Here is a 16,217-nt window from a genome sequence, read left to right as displayed (position 1 = left end):
CCAGTACCAGGCAGTTTTGAGAACAGTGGCTTTGTAATACAGCTTGATATCTGGTATTGAGATCCCACCTACTTTGTTCTTTTTCAGGATTGCTGCAGCTATTCGGGGTCTTTTTTTATTCCAGATGAATTTTTGGAGAGTTCATTCTAGATCTGTGAAGTATGCCATTGGTATTTTAATGGGAAGTGCGTTGAATTTATAGATTGCTTTGGGTAGTATGGACATTTTAATGATGATGATTCTACCAATCCATGAACACGGTATGTTCTTCCATCTGTTTATGTCTTCCTCTATATCTTTTTTCAACATCCTGTAGTTTTCTGAGTAGAGGTCTTTTACCTCTTTAGTTAAATTTATTCCTAGGTAGCTTAATTTTTTTGGTGCGATGGTAAATGGGATTGTTTTTATAATCTCTCTTTCTGAAAGTTCACTACTGGTGTATAGAAATGCCTCAGATTTCTTGGGGTTAATTTTGAATCCTGCTACATTGCCAAATTCATGTATTAAGTCTAGTAGCTTTTTGATGGAGTCTCTAGGGTTTTGTATGTATAATATCATGTCGTCTGCAAATAAGGACAGTTTTACTTCCTCTTTTCCTATTTGGATGCCTTTTATTTCTTCTTCTTGCCTAATTGCAATGTCTAACACTTCCAATACTATGTTGAACAGGAGTGGTGAGAGTGGGCATCCCTGTCTTGTTCCTGTTCTTAGGGGAAATGGTGTTAGTTTTTGTCCATTGAGTATGATGTTGGCTGTGGGCCTGTCATATATGGCTTTTATTATGTTGAGGTATGATCCTTCTACTCCCGCCTTACTGAGAGTTTTTATCAAAAATGGGTGTTGAATTTTGTCAAATGCTTTTTCTGCATCAATTGATATGACCATGTGGTTTTTTTCTTTCAATTTGTTTATGTGATGTATCACGTTTATTGATTTGCGGATATCGTACCATCCTTGCATCCCTGGGATAAATCCTACTTGGTCATGGTGTATGATCTTTCTGATGTACTGCTGGATCCGATTTGCTAAGATTTTGTTGAGGATTTTGGCATCTATGTTCATGAGGGATATTGGCCTGTAATTCTCTTTGATTGTGTTGTCTTTACCTGGTTTTGGTATTAGGGTGATGCTGGCTTCATAGAATGAGCTTGGAAGTGTTCCTTCCTCTTGAATTTTTTGTAGTAGTCTGAGGAGGATAGGTTTTAGTTCTTCCTTGAATGTTTGGTAAAACTCCCCTGTGAAGCCGTCTGGTCCTGGGCTTTTGTTTGATGGAAGCTTTTGATGACTGCTTCAATTTCTTCCATAGTTATTGGCCTGTTGAGATTTTTAGATTCTTCCTGATTGAGTTTTGGAATGTTGTATTTTTCTAGGAATTTGTCCATTTCCTCCAGGTTGTCTAGTTTGTTGGAGTAGAGCTGTCCATAGTATTTTTTAACAATCATTTGTATTTCTGTGGGGTCTGTTGTTATTTCGCCTCTATTGTTTCTGATTTTGTTTATTTGGGTCCTCTCTCTTTGCTTCTTGGTGAGTCTGGCTAGAGGTTTGTCAATCTTGTTTATCCTTTCAAAGAGCCAGCTCTTGGTTTCATTGATTTTCTGTATTCTTTTTTTGGTCTCTATGTCATTTATTTCTGCTCTAATCTTTATTATCTCCTTCCTTCTGCTCACTCTGGGGTTTTCTTGTTGCTCTTTCTAATTCTTTGAGTTATAGAGTTAGATGATTTACTACCATTTTTTCTTGTTTTTTTGAAACAGGCCTGTAGAGCTATAAACTTCCCCCTCAGGACTGCTTTCATTGTGTCCCATAGGTTTTGGATTGTTGTGTTTTCATTGTCATTAGTTTCCAGGATGTTTTTAATTTCTTCTTTGATCTCATTGGTAACCCAGTCAATATTTAATAACATGCTATTCAGCTTCCAGGTATTTGAGTATTTTGGGTTGTTTTTATTGTAGTTTATTTGTAATATGCCATCGTGGTCTGAGAAGATGCTTTTTATGATTTCAATCTTCTTGAATTTGTGGATACTTTGCTTGTGACCCAATATGTGGTCTATTTTTGGATATGTCTTATGAGCACTTGAGTAGAATGTATATTCCGTGGCTTTGGGGTGAAGTGTTCTGAAGATGTCTATTAAGTCCATCTGTTCTAGTGAGTCATTTAGGATTGCTGTTTCTTTGCTGATTGTTTGTCTAGAGGACTTATCCAGTGCTGTCAGTGGTGTAGTAAAGTCCCCTACTATGATTGTATTGTTGTCGATCTCTCCTTTGATATCTTCCAGGAGTTTTTTTATGAATTTGGGTGCTCCAGCATTGGGTGCATATATGTTTACGAGGGTTATATCTTCTTGTTGTATTGATCCCTTTAGTATTATGAAGTGGCCTTCCTTATCTCTTGTTATGGCCTTCACTTTGAGGTCTATTTTGTCCGATATAAGTATTGCTACCCCAGCTTTCTTTTCCTTTCCGTTTGCCTGAAAGATATTTTTCCATCCTTTCACTTTCAGTCTGTGTGAGTCCCTTCTAATGAGGTGGGTCTCTTGTAGACAGCAGATGTATGGGTCATTTTTTTTTATCCATTCAGCCACTCGATGTCTTTTGGTTGGAGCATTTAGTCCATTTACGTTTAATGTTATTATTGAAAGGTACTTGTTTGTAGCCATTTCTTTTTGTGTGTGGCTGTTTTCTTTCTGAGCTTTTTATTTCTTCTTTTTACACCAGTCCTTTTAGCATTTCTTGCATTGCTGGCTTGGTGGTGATAAACTCCCTTAGCCTTTTTTTGTCTGTGAAGCTTCTTATTTCCCCTTCAAGTTTGAATGATAGCCTTGCTGGATAGAGTATTCTTGGATTCAGTCCTTTGCTTTGCATCACTTTGTAAATTTCCGTCCATTCTTTTCTGGCCTGATGTGTTTCTGTTGAGAAATCATTTGATAATCTAATGGGAGATCCCTTGTATGTAACTTTCTGTCTCTCTCTTGCAGCCTGTAAGATTCTCTCTTTGTCCTGAACATTTGCCATGGTAATTATGATGTGTCTTGGTGTGGGTCTTTTTGGGTTCAGCTTGTTTGGGACTCTCTGGGCTTGTGTGACTTTTTTCTTCCCCACCTCAGGGAAGTTTTCTGATATTATTTCTTCGAATAGGTTTTCTAATCCTTGTTCATCTTTCTGTTGTTCTGGCACCCCTATTATTCGTATGTTGTTTCGTTTCATGTTGTCCCAAAGCTCCCTTAGGCTCTCCTCCTGTCTTTTAATTTTTTTCTCCAATTGCAGTACATTTTGGGTGTGTTTTGCTTCCTTGTCTTCTAATTCACTAATTCGCTCCTCCCCTTCTCCTAGTCTACTGTTGATACTTTCAATGGTGTTTTTTATTGCAGCTATATCACTCTTCATTTCTTCTTGGGTCTTACTTAAGTTGTTGATTTTTTCATCTGTTTCTTCTAGCTTCTTCCATATGTTATTGATTTTTTCATCTGTTTCTTCTTGCTTCTTGCATAGGTAGTTGACTTTTTCATCTGTTTCTTCTTGCTTCTTGCAGAAGTTGTTGATTTTTTCCTCCATCCGGTTTATGCACTCTCGGTCCCTTATTCTGAATTCTTTTTCTGTCATGTTGCATGCCTCTGTATTACTTAGCTGCTTTTCTGGAGAGTCCTCCTTCTCTTTCCTTTGGGGGTTTCTTTGTCTACCCATGTTTGATCTCACTGACATATCTAGATGTTGAGTCGTTCAGTGGCTGCTCCCTGGGTGGCAGTGGCTCCTTGGGCTGTGGTTGCTCCTCGGGCCGTTGCGGTAGCAGCTGCTCCTCAGTTGGCAGCAGCTCCTCTGGTGGGTGCTGTTCACAGCTGTGGTGGCTCTTCTGGCTGGTGGGGGGAGGCTTCACATACAGCTGCTGTCCCTCAGACAGAGGGTGTGGTGCTCAGGAGGCTGCTGTTGCTTGGATCTGCTGCATTGATTTAAAGGCACAAAATACAACACAACAAGGCACTACGTACCAGGCACTAAACACAAATATATTCACGATATTAATAACCCCAAATAAAGGTGACCACCTGAATTAAGAGAATTAGGGGATAAGGAAGAAAGAAGAGAAAAAGATAAAAGAGAAAAAAGAAAAGAAAAGAAAAGTAGGGAAGAAAAAAAAGGAGTGCAAAAATGAAATTGGGAAAAAGGAGGGGGAAAGAAAAGAGGAAAAAAAAGCGGAAAAAAAAAGCGAAAAGAGAGAATGAAGTAGAAGAGGGGAAGAGACCATTTAAATGAGGAGAAAACTCTGATAGAACCTCCACTAATCCCAACAAATTCCAGCAACAGCTCCCTGGAGATGAATGCAAACTAGAAACAACCAATAATATTAAGAGAGTCAAGGGAAAACAGAAGCACAAAAATAACCAGGCGGGGGGGGGGGGGGGAGGGGGGGTGGAGGGAGGGGAAAAACCAGCAGAAAAAAAAAAAGAAAAACAGCCTCACAACCAGTCCTAAAACACACACACACGCACACACAGACACAAACAACAACAACAACAAAAAAACAATATACTCAACAATCAAGCAAATAGCAACAAAACAATAGAAAGATAAAAGAAGAAAAAAATATTTTGGATAGTGAAGAAAGATAAGGGATATGTGTATAAGGATTTAGAGCAGTGGATTGGAAATAGGATATATAAGTAGGGTGAAATTTTGACAGGAGGTAAACAGAAGGAATAGGGAAAATCTAAAGCAGGAATAGGGTAAGAGAAACAGGACAACAAAACGGGAAAAGTGAGGGAGAGGGTTTTAGCATAGAGGTAAAATTGAGGTAGGGAAAATTGATGCTAAAGGAACGATGAAAATAGAATGGAGAACACTAATCCCAAAATAAAATAAAGAGAAAATAAAATGGCACTTTAAAAAATGGTAAAATGGTAGCAGTAATAATACTGGTTAAAAATAAAAATGTAGTAATTAAAAGGGTAAAATCAGGTGATGGAAAAAGAAGAAAAAAAAATTGGTTTCTTAGTTAAAAGGTGAAAAAAGAAAAAAGAAGAAAAAAAAATTTGCAGTAGTGAAGGTCCTTCGGTTCTTCTACTCGTCAGTCTGTCAGGTATTCAGGAGAGTGCTGAATTTCCCTGCGATACACTGTTCCTCCGTGTTGTAAACCACAGTCCTGATTTTAAAGCAGGCCGTATTTGTGTCCCAGACTGCCTTAATTTGTATTTAGCTAAGAGTCAGTTTGTGGCTCAGCTTCTGGGTGGCAGTGTTTTTGGGTTGGCCTCTGAGGCTATAGGGCCTCTCTGTCCAGAAGCTTGGGTTTATCGTCTCTATTGCACTTAAAACTGGTTTGGGGAAGTCCACTGCCCAGAGCTGGTTCCTTAATAGTTACCTGCTCTGTGTTGTTGCTGGGATTGAAAATCCCTCTATAGGCCAGACCCTGTTAACTCCCAGGGACTGATCAGATTATTTTAATCCTTGATCTCGTTCAGGGTGGAATCTGGGTGTGGCTGTGCTCCTTGCCTGGGGGCTAGGTGGAGGAGTCCCACCCTCCGGAAAGAATGGCTGCCGGGATCCTGGGCCCAGGGGTGTCTCAGCACTCAATTCACTGCCACCTCTCCCGGCCCCCCCTCTCTCCTCAGTCTCTCCCCAGATTCCACTCGTCCGCACCTTCTCCCTCTCTTCAGCACAGGTGGGTGTCTGTATCCAAAATGTCTTATGAACAGGATTCAGTGAAAACAAACAAACAAACGCCGGCCGCGGAAACAGGGAAGGCTGAGTCTCTGTAAGCTCTTCTCTTACCGGCACTACATGGTCTGGTCAGCTTTTCAGGCTGCCCCCTTTAGGCTCAGTCCTCCGTGATCACAGAACCCAGATCTCAAATTCCCCGGCGGTGCCAGGAATCCCGCGGATCTCCTTTCCCCAGTCAGGGGCCGTGCCTGTCCCAAGGGACACGGCTGTCTGCCACGCGGTCTCCCTCTGACCCTCTGGGCTCAGAGGTCTGGCAAACTTTCCTGCCCAAATCCCTGTTTTTTTTACCTTTCCAGGGGAGTTCTGCCCTTCCCGGCTGCAAACCGTCTCACCAGCTGAGTAATTTCGCCAATTCGGGGTGGGTGTTATTAGTTTCAGCTGCTCACTCCATTTGCTCCGGGACACGGCCTGGGACACGTCTGCCTATCGCCGCCATCTTCTTCCTCATCTCCAATGAAAATTTTTTGTAGCGTGTTTAAATACTTTGTGAGTTTTAGCACTTTTCAGGCTCTTTATGTAGACAATATAAACTCTATTTTAAAACGCTGTATATTGTAAGTAGAGCAGATATTTTTCCCAGGCTGCTTTCTGACTTCTAACCTTGTATATGGTGTGCCTCATTTGAGTTTCTCTAATAAACCTTTTAAATTTGAAAAGCATTTTCCCCCTGGTTATAAAGTCGTCATCATTTCATTAATACAACCTTGGTGAAACGGATACAGCTCTTGTATGCATGTCTGTATTCCTGGTAGCTAGGGGTAGGGGATGTTTGAAAGGAGGTATAAGCCCTGTGGCTTGGCTGCCCAGTGTGTCCCGTGCAGTCAGGCTAGCTGTAAGAGCAGTGCAGGGTGGGCCATCTTTAATTCAGTGTGTACGGATTGCCTAGTGTGTGAGAAATGGAACCCCAGGCCAGGGTGAGAATTCTGCCTGCAGGGAGATCACAGCCTTTTTTTTTTTTTTTCAAAGAGAGGGGCCATTTACTTAATGGAATCAGCTTCACATAAATACACCAAAAATTACCGCCCTATTAGCCCCCAAAAGAGATCAGTAGGTGAACCCACATCCCACACTAGGTCTCCAGGGGAGATGGGGAAGGTTTCGATGCGAGGGAAAGAGTGGAAGGAGTTGCCCAGAGTGGTGGGTCCTAAGTGGCGTGTGTGAAAGGCCAGTGATTGGCCTCACGTCGATTGTCCCGAAACCTGTTCCCAGCTCGACCGCCTCCACTGTGCACCGAAGCAGGAGAAAATCCTGAGGGGCCCAGGAATGGCTCTGAGGAGCCCAGAAGAAGTGCTGCTGTGGGGGTTTGAGATGGAGTGTTGCTTTTTCTAGATCCCTGACAGGGGTGTGGGAGAGGAGAGGAAAGGAGAGGAGCAGAGGGGCTGCCATTGAGTGCCGGGCAATGTGCACAGCAAAACTGTTTTCTGATGTGTCTGCACATCACATAGAAATGATGACTCCATTTCACAAATCATAAAACTGGACTTCAGGATGATGCAAGGTCAGAGAGTGTTAGAATTTGAGCCCAGATATGCCTGCCCCCAAAGCCATGCTCTTCTGACAACCCCCTTCCTTAACCTGCCTTTATTTCAGGATCAGGCAGTGGGGGCATCTGGCGTTTTGTTAAGTACTATAGTTGTTGGATAAATTGTCATGTAAAGCGGAAGTAAGGCTGTGCTGCTACTATAATACAAGTTTTGAAAATGTATAGCTTCATAAATATGGGTAACATAGGGGCAGCCTGGTAACTTCACAAAAGATAGAGTTCAATGAAAACTCACGTGTCTTTTCTTTCTCTGTCTCCTAAAACAGGACACGCCCGGGTTTATTGTGAACCGCCTGCTGGTGCCCTACCTCATGGAAGCAGTCCGGCTGTACGAACGAGGTACGAACGAGGTGGCTGTCCTGGGCCAGGCGGGAGCTGCAGGCCTGGATGTCCTCAGGCAGGGGCTGCAGGAAGGGCGGGCCTTACAGAGCAGGGAAGGAGCATCCATTTTCTAGCCGGGTGAGTTGGCCTCACCCTGGGCCCTGGTACCTCTGTTGGTGTGTTGCCAGGGCCCCCTGGGTTCCCTGGGAGGCCTCTGAGGTGTGGCTCTGGGACCCTCCACTGTAGTCCTGGCCAGAGCAATTGCACGGCCAGCACGGCTTTATATCCTGGATCTCTGCTTTTGGTTAAAGGGTTTATTGCTTAAAATAATAGTAGTAATGTGAAAATTACTGGGCTAGGTAACCTTCAGTTTTCCTTAAAGCTCTAAATTGTGACTGTGATAGAAAGTAAGTAACAAGGCTGGCATGCGCTAAGGACCTCTTCTGACAGCCCTGTCCGGCCTTGCTGATGATGCCACGGTGCAGATTGGGTTTTTAACCTTAAGAATAGTCTAAAATGTCTCCTCAGTACTTGTTGATAGACGTATAAGACCTGGGACCCGGTCCAGATTATAAAATGTCATGTAGCCTCCTGCCTGCCTTCCCCACCACATTTCTGGAAAGGTAACTATCATGTCAGCTTCAAAGGCAAAGAGCCTTAATAGGATGGATAAAAAGCAAGTGTAATTGTTTTCAATTACTTCACAAATGCTTGCTCCTGAGCATTTCATTTCGAAACAAAACGTTTCTACCAGCTCTTCCAGAGAGATGAAAGCACATTTGCTTCCTCAAAATCTGCTTTAAATATTAAAACTTTTCTCTGTGTTTCAGGAGAGCATTTGCCTCACTTTTGCTCCAAGATCAAACCAACACTTCTGTGTTTATCTATCAACAAATACGCCTAATTACAGCTCAGAGGAAGCGGGAAATGTTTTGCCCAACCTTGCAAGGCAGGGTTGGTTTTTGTAATGTAATGTGTTAGAATAGAGCATGTGGGTGATTCCCCTCCTGATAGTGTTTTTCTCACTGCAACATATTGTCACTTTGACATATTTGCAGATGGACCATTTACCAGATTGTAAGTTGAAAGTCATTTTCTTGTCTTCTGTCCCCAGTCCCCGGCAGTGTTCTCTTTCTGAACAGATGCATTCCCTTTGAGCCTCACCATCACCAGTGGCTGGTGAGGTGAAGCTGGAAGGGGAATCTGACCCTTAGTTTGCCTTTGACGTTGCCCTCAGCACCTGTCATTCTGTCCCTTTGCCTCCCCACTGACTGCTTCTCAGGGCCTGGGAGCCAGCGCCTGTTCTTCTAGAACAGCTGGGGGTCATGTCAGGGGCGGGGCTTTCTCCCAGCAAGCCCACTGTGGTCTGGACTCCTCATGTCAACCTCAGGCTCCTTACCATGTCCCTGCTGCTGCCCTCAAGGTTCTGCCCTCCTTCAGCCCACACAGAGGTGTTGAGATACACACCCGCCACCCATTTCCATTGTCTGTGCTGACCTGCCAGCATCTATTCTACTTTGAAACCTGAACCCATTCTGGATCCTCTGTTGCCTGTCACATCTGTTCATTTGTCACTGTTGATTCCTCCCTGTCATCCCAGCTCCCCTGTGCTAGCCCTGCCTCAGCGGGGCTCCTTGAAGCAGCAAAGGTGTTCACGCCACCTCACATCTCTTCCTAACTGTAACTGTCTCTGCCATGTTTGGACAGTCTCGTGCTGTCCTGGGGGGTGAGAACACAGTGCATGCTGTGTCTGCCCCATGGCGGGGGGGCCCAGGGCCCAGCAGCAGAGTCATACAGCGAAGGCGTACACTGACTCTTTCTCCCGGCCTTTTCTGAACTCTTGAGGAAAGCTCTGTACAACACTGCCTTGGGCAGCTCGAGCTGCTGTCACAAGAATACCACAGACTGGGTAGCCTGTAACTAACAAGTTTATATCTCACCAATCTGGAGGCTGGAAGTCCAGGGTCAAGGTGATGGCAAGGTTGGGTTCTGGTGAGGGCCTGCTGCGGGCTGCTGACTTCTCGCTGTGTCCTCACACTGTCCTCACGTGGAGATTTCAGAGAGGAAACTGGCTCTTTGAGGGGCTCTCATCCCACTCATGGGGGCTCCACCCTCATGACCTCATCTGATCCTGATCACTTCCCAAAGGCCCTGCCTTTTTATACCATTTCATTGGGGGAGGGGAGGGTTTCAACATAGGAATTGGGGGACACAAACGTTCAGTCCATACACACACTGCTGATACACCTGTGGGGTGAGTGTTCCACACACGGCTGGCACACTGCTGCTTTGAGGTGCAGGCTCAGCAGAAGGGGCTGGGGCATTACAGCAGGGGCTCATCCCAGTCATCATCCACTCAGGCCTCCTGGCAGCTGAACAGCTTGCAGAAAGCCACAGGCTGCACCAACTCCCCATGGTATCCAGGCACTCCACCGCTCTCCCCTCTGCCTCTGAGCTTCGAGCGTCCCTGCGTCCTTCAGCTTCTGTCCTCTTTCTGTCGCTCTCATTCATCCCCACCGTCGTTAAGGCCTGATTGGTGGAGCCAGTCATCCTCATCCCTGTGGTCAGAGCTCACTCTCCACACCTTTGAGCAGGCTGGTGCCCGGTAGCAGACAGCTGCCCCCATCAGGTGCCACTCTGACAGGCCACGGTAGGCTCTGGCAGGGTGATGGGGCCACAGTCACTGGCCTCCAGTCACTGTGATGTCCTGCTCACACTGTCACTCTTTATATTCAGAGGTTCTGTTGTCATCAAGGACAGTGTCCTTGCCAGAGGGCCTTTTCCCTCACCCTACCTTTCTCACAACTCCACCATGTGTCCTCAGGGCTGCAGGCCGGACCTGATCTGTGTTGCCAGTGTCTTTATGCTCTGGTTCTTCGTTGTCTGGCTGCCACTCAGTTCCTGCGGCAGGGCAAGTGTCTTTCTCCTTCCCTTCCCTTTCCTTTCCTGTGGCGGTATCCAGGTCTTATCTTCATATCCTTAGTGTGCCGGTTCAGGACAGGCATTGAGGTCACTATTGCTGAATAAAGGAATGGTGGCTTGCAGAGAGGTTCTGCTCCTTGTGGCTGTGACCCTGGGTGGTGGTAATGCCAAGCGTGGCTGGTAGGTGGTGCTGATGAGCCAGCAAAAGAACCCTGTTGGGGCGCTCCCAGGTTCGCAGGCTGCAGGAGATCTGGGAGTTCACTGAGGAGGCTTTTCCTTGTTGTCTAGAGTTAAGGGCTCTTATCTGGGGAGGAGGGTTCCAAGAACCCCCTAAGGTTCATGCAAAATTTTGCATGTATGTAACGTTTTCTTTGTAGAGGGCATCAGCTTCTCAGTGAAGTGCTTCACCATAAAGTAAGTTAGGAATTATTGGTCTAAAACACCCCACCACATTTAACTCCCACAGAGCACACCAATCTATACGTGTGTGTTTTATTTCTCTCTTTTTTGCGTCTTTGGCTCTGTTTTAATTCCAAATAGAATTTTTAGAGTTGTGCTGTAAAACTGTTTAGGTTTTGTTTTGTTTAGTGATATGCTGTCATCATATTAGTTTTTGAAGTATGTGAGTCTCTGAGTCTGGAATTACAGTCTTTCCTCTAGGGTTCATTGCCTGTCCTTGAATGTAGATTTGATTAAATGGCATTAGGTGAGTTGGAACCATTATGCCAGGAGATTTCTGTCCCTAGGTAGCCTATATTCTTATGAGATGAGAGAGCCCCTAGTGCTAGTAAATAACCAGCACGTTAGGTTGAGACCAGTAACCTCTGAGAAAGATAAAGTAAGAGGATGGCAGGAGTCCCAGCCCCGAGTGCTTAGTTCACATGCATGGAGAGGGAGGGTAGTGAGCAGAGGCCTACAGATGTCAGGAGTCCGAGGACATTGGGCACCCGGCACAGGGAGTGGCAGGTGCTGAGCCGGAGGAATGTGCGAGGCTGTCATTCCAGCATTCTGGCTCTGACAGCATGGAAGCCATGGGGTTTAATGACATTCTTTGAGCAGACTCCGCCTTTCAGCTGCCATGTTCTTTCTCATCCCTGGCTTTGCACATGCTGTTCCTGCTGCCTGAGATCGCCTCCGCTGCCTGCTCTTCCCTTGGGGTTTCTCTTTGGGACATTTAGGACCTGGGCCTGGTGGTAGTTTTGGTGAAGTCATGGTAGTGTGAGTAAACCACCCCATCTTTGCCCACACAGCTGTGTGAGTCTTGAGCTCTTGTTAATGGTGAAATTTTTGGTTTACACATCTGACTTCTCCCATTATATCTTGAGTACTCATACTCAAGTGCTCTTCTTGATTTTCTTTGTCTCATTCTAAGTCTGGGTGCCTGGTACATGACAGATATGAATGCAAGTTGAATGAATGAATGAATGAATGAGGACACCTGATAAGGCTAGTGTGTATGCTCATTTTGCTCTCTTTGCTTTCTTATGACCTGAATTTAAATCATGACCCTCAGGACCCTCTGGTTAACTAATTAGGGGAGTACTAATAATGTCACCCTTATGAAATAATTGCCTGGTATTTTAATCGCCTTGGACTGCCTTGAAATCTTTGGCATTACTTCAGTACTTAATTTGCTTTAAAAAATCATCTTTATAGATCTTTAAATAGTTCCTGTTTCTCATGCCCCAAAATCCAAAATACTTAGGTATGAAATCTTCTCTGAGCATTTTTAACATTTTGGTATAATTGTCCCTTTCTTTATGCTTTGGAACAAAATTCTAGATAGCCACCTACTATAGACTCTTCCCGCTCCCGATTTCGGAGAAAGGGACAGGCTGTTCTCTGTCAAGGCCTCCTGTGGCCCAAGGACAGGATGCTAAGGATGCAACTCCTAGGAAGAAGCATATTGGCCCTTGTCTTAGTCTTCTCAGCACATGTTCAAGCTTTCATAGCAGTTTTAAAGCAGGTTTGGGCTTTTCTTCAAACGTTATTTTGACTGAAGTGTTTATGTGACTGTGATACTCATTACTTGCAAAACCAAGAAAGCTGGAAAAGAAAAATATATATACAATAAATACAAAAGTATAAAACTTAGTTCTTTTATAAAGAAAAGTCCATTTATCAATCAGAAATCTGCTTTAGATTCTAAAATCTCTAAATGATATTTTAGTAAATTATTCCAGACTTGGAAATTTCCAACCCGTTAGAAAGTAACTAATGTTGGAATCAGGGTCACGGGGGCTTTCTCTGTCCATGTGCAGAACTCACCTACAAAACAGCTTTGAAAGTCTTGTGACCTGTTTAGCATGTGTCTCTGACTTAAGCCAGAAATCCCGACTCCCGATATTTTTTGAATGTGCAGATATGCAGAACTCTAGTAGTTCTGGAACTAGCGACCTGGCAAGGAGAACTGTGGGAAGACAGTAACAGGCTCCCCTTCTCCCTAGGTGACGCGTCCAAGGAAGACATCGACATCGCTATGAAGCTAGGAGCTGGGTACCCCATGGGCCCGTTTGAGCTTCTTGATTACGTTGGGCTGGACACAACGAAGTTCATCATGGACGGTACGACTTGGGATTCTCTGTTGTCTTTCTTCATTGAGTTGAGGTAGTTTCTCTCAATTGTGACTTACAGGCCTGTTTAAAACAGAAATTCTAAGGGGTCTTAGACTCCCCGAAGTCCTGCCCACATGGCTTAACAACTCAAGTTACTAGGTGGTAGAGGAAGGAAAAATGTGCTGGCTCCCTAGCATCTCTTCACCGGGTACCTTTTTTATTTTTAACTTTGCACTTTGAAATAATTATAGATTCACAGGAAGTTTCACATATAAAACAGACAGTCCTATTTACCCTTTCCCAGTATCACCCCGCAGTTCCATCACAAAACCACAGCACAGTGTGAAACCATGAAGCGGCACTGACGCATTGTGTCCTTCTCGCACACATTCTGATTTGTGTGACCGCACTGCAGTCAGGATACCCAGCCATTTTCTTTAATGTGTCCACTTTACTGTGAAGGCTCTGAAACAGGAAAAATAATTATTACAGTGGGACTGCTGAGGTTGCAGGTAGCTCATACTACCAGGTTTCACAAAGAACACTTACATGTTCGGGAGGAGTGAGGAAGGTTCTACCTGAAGCATGCACTTTGGAATTTTAAGAGGATGTAAAATACCAGCAGCAGCAAATTCAGATTTTTCACATGTTCTGAAAGTTGTTTGACTGTGAAGGGTTCAACCGCAGTTAAACCAATGATTTCAGGAAGGGTTGGATAAACAGGAGCCAGGCCTCAAGCAGCGTGGGGTGGGGGGAAGGCAGGCAGCTCATCTCCTTTGGGGCCCTGGGGCTGCACCAGCTCAGCCTCTCTCTGCCATGTTGGCCTGAGGGGCACCACACCCAAGGGGCTCTCCCACATCAAAGTGGGACCTTTAGTCTTGCCCTGGGAATGCTGAGATGTGAAAATAAGCCCAGCACTTCATCTGAGCCCTCTTCCCTCCTCTCAATAGGGTGGCATGAGATGGATACACAGAACCCCCTGTTTCAGCCCAGCCCGTCCGTGAACAAGATGGTAGCAGAGAAAAAGCTTGGCAAGAAGACGGGAGAAGGGTTTTATAAATACAAATGATGCACAGGTGCTCCAGCTCCGGGACGAGCCCTGTAAGTTCCACCAGCAGCCGCCCCAAGTGCCCGCGGGAATGTCCTGGGGTTGGACCTGCTCCCATGCAGCACAGTCTGAGATGTGCAATTTGATTGTAATCTGTCTGAAGTAATTATTTACACGTAGCAGGGTTCTCTATTGAGAATGAATTCCTTTTTTTAGTCTGTTCATTTCTGTGTATTTTCTAAAAAGCTTTACACCCTTGGTGCCTTGGAGCAAACATTTCTTTTAAACCTCGTCACTTTGAAAAAGCATTGCCTGAATTCACACACTTCCTCTGAGAGCGTTTAGGGGTCATCGCTGCCACTTGGAGGCGTTGGCGAGACCGTGATGTGTCTGTGGCGCGCTGTAGGGAGCAGCGTTGCATCTCACCTTTGTGAGGTCTGCTACCTGCAGCTTTGAGCCTCTCCGCACATCCTGGGCACAACTAGTGTCCTGTTTCTATCCCACTCATCATCTGCTGGACTGGCAGGAACATCGCCATGCGCTTGGTTTGCAGGAAGAGGTTCCATTCACATCTGAAATCTGGATGAGTTTGGTCTCTCTCTCTCTCTTTTTTTTTTTTTCATGAGAAATCATTACTGCAAACTGCCTACAAATTGACTCTACTAAAATACAATCTTTTAATCTGTAAAAATTTGAATTGAAATAAACATGTATAATTTTAAATGGTAACATGCTTAAGTGATTACAAAAGTAAAGGTTGGTGATTTAGCTGAGAGCCGTGCCCCACCGCCTTCGGTCTATTGCTGTTTAAAGCGGCAGTGGCGAGGAGGAGGTGTTCATGTGGAGGTGTTTGTGGGGACCTGACTGTAGCCGTCACTCCAGGTTTCTTGCCAATAAAATCACACTAAGGGCACAGAAAACAATTTTGAAGGAACATCTGCTTCTTTGCCAACAAAGGGAAATAATGTGACATAAGCTTCTTTAATCATTGGCTTGAGAAAGTGTCTTCCAAGATAGAATTTTGAAGCTGGAAGGACATCAGAAACCCTGAGGTCCAGTGACCTCATTAACAAAGACCCTGAGTTATGCGCCCAAGGTCACCAGAAGTTTTGTAGCAGAGCCAGGATTAGAACTAGTTTTGATGATAAAATAAATACAAACTAGCACATTTGGGAATTTCAAATCCAGACTTTCAAACAGGACTGTCCCCAAAATGGGCACCCTTGTTTGGTGTCCTGGGGCATAAGTCTAATGGTTGAGAGATTACCACCCCGACTTCATGATAAAGGGGGCTTAGTAATTTTTTTTCTTGACTCTAACTATAGTATCATAGGAACATAAATATGAACATGCATTTCTACCACACAGAGACCCTGGTTTAGGAAACTTTTAGGTTATTCTTATAAAACATTTCCTAACGAGAAAAAGGAAGCACCTGCGGTGCCACCACGTTTCCATCACTAAGGGTCACCCTCGTGCCTGAGCCCTGTGCTCTCAGGCTGGCTCTGGGCCTTTGGCCTGCGTCTGGCCTTCGGCGGGGCTTCATTTCCTTCTCACTGACCCAAGTGCCTACAGGATGTGGGCCTTTGTCCTGAAAATGGCAGGGCTCTTTCTTGACCCCTCAATTCAGGGAAGAGAGAGGACGGCAATGGGACCCATCAGCCTGCCAGGATGTGAGGGTAGGGCCACAGCGATCCTTTTCTGGCTGAGATTTTTATATGCACTTTTAGCAAGTCAAAAAGGGTGGCCTCTCAACATTTTTATCATTTTCAAAAAAATTTTCCATGCATCATGTTTGGGACCAGGAAGGAATGTTGAACATTTTCTTATAAAGAGGAGTTGATTATCTCAGTCCCACCAAGAGCTCCCTGGGGGAAGACGGCCTGGCAGCCAGGACCAGCTGCTGCCCTTTGCTGAGTGAGGTCTACGCTGCAAACTGGACTGAGGAGGAACCAGAGGGCTGGGTGGCCTCTCCGGGAGCCTCTGAGCAGAGCCATCACCCAGTCTAAGTTGGCTTAGCGCGAGGGCGTCCTCTGAAGAATAGTTTTAATGCTTATGAACATGTCTTTGTAAAATAAAAACTGTGGCCCTTTAATGTTCATAAGATTCACTGTTAG

The 16,217-nt window shown here is 44.8% G+C and overlaps 1 protein-coding gene across 1 annotated transcript in view; it reads left to right on the top strand.

Moving 5' to 3' along the window:
• HADH (hydroxyacyl-CoA dehydrogenase) overlaps nt 1-14,823 on the top strand; it is a 57,414-nt gene extending 42,591 nt beyond the window's left edge. The window contains exons 6-8 of the mRNA XM_036343698.1: nt 7,521-7,593; nt 12,945-13,061; nt 14,003-14,823. Coding sequence (XP_036199591.1) covers nt 7,521-7,593; nt 12,945-13,061; nt 14,003-14,121 — 309 coding nt within the window. The 3' untranslated portion in view covers nt 14,122-14,823. The remainder of the gene's footprint in view (nt 1-7,520; nt 7,594-12,944; nt 13,062-14,002) is intronic.
• Nucleotides 14,824-16,217: the final 1,394 nt, after the last annotated feature.

This window comes from Myotis myotis, unplaced genomic scaffold, assembly GCF_014108235.1.
Source record: "Myotis myotis isolate mMyoMyo1 unplaced genomic scaffold, mMyoMyo1.p scaffold_m19_p_1, whole genome shotgun sequence".
NCBI lineage: Eukaryota > Metazoa > Chordata > Mammalia > Chiroptera > Vespertilionidae > Myotis > Myotis myotis.
This window is presented reverse-complemented; position numbering and strand designations above follow the sequence as displayed.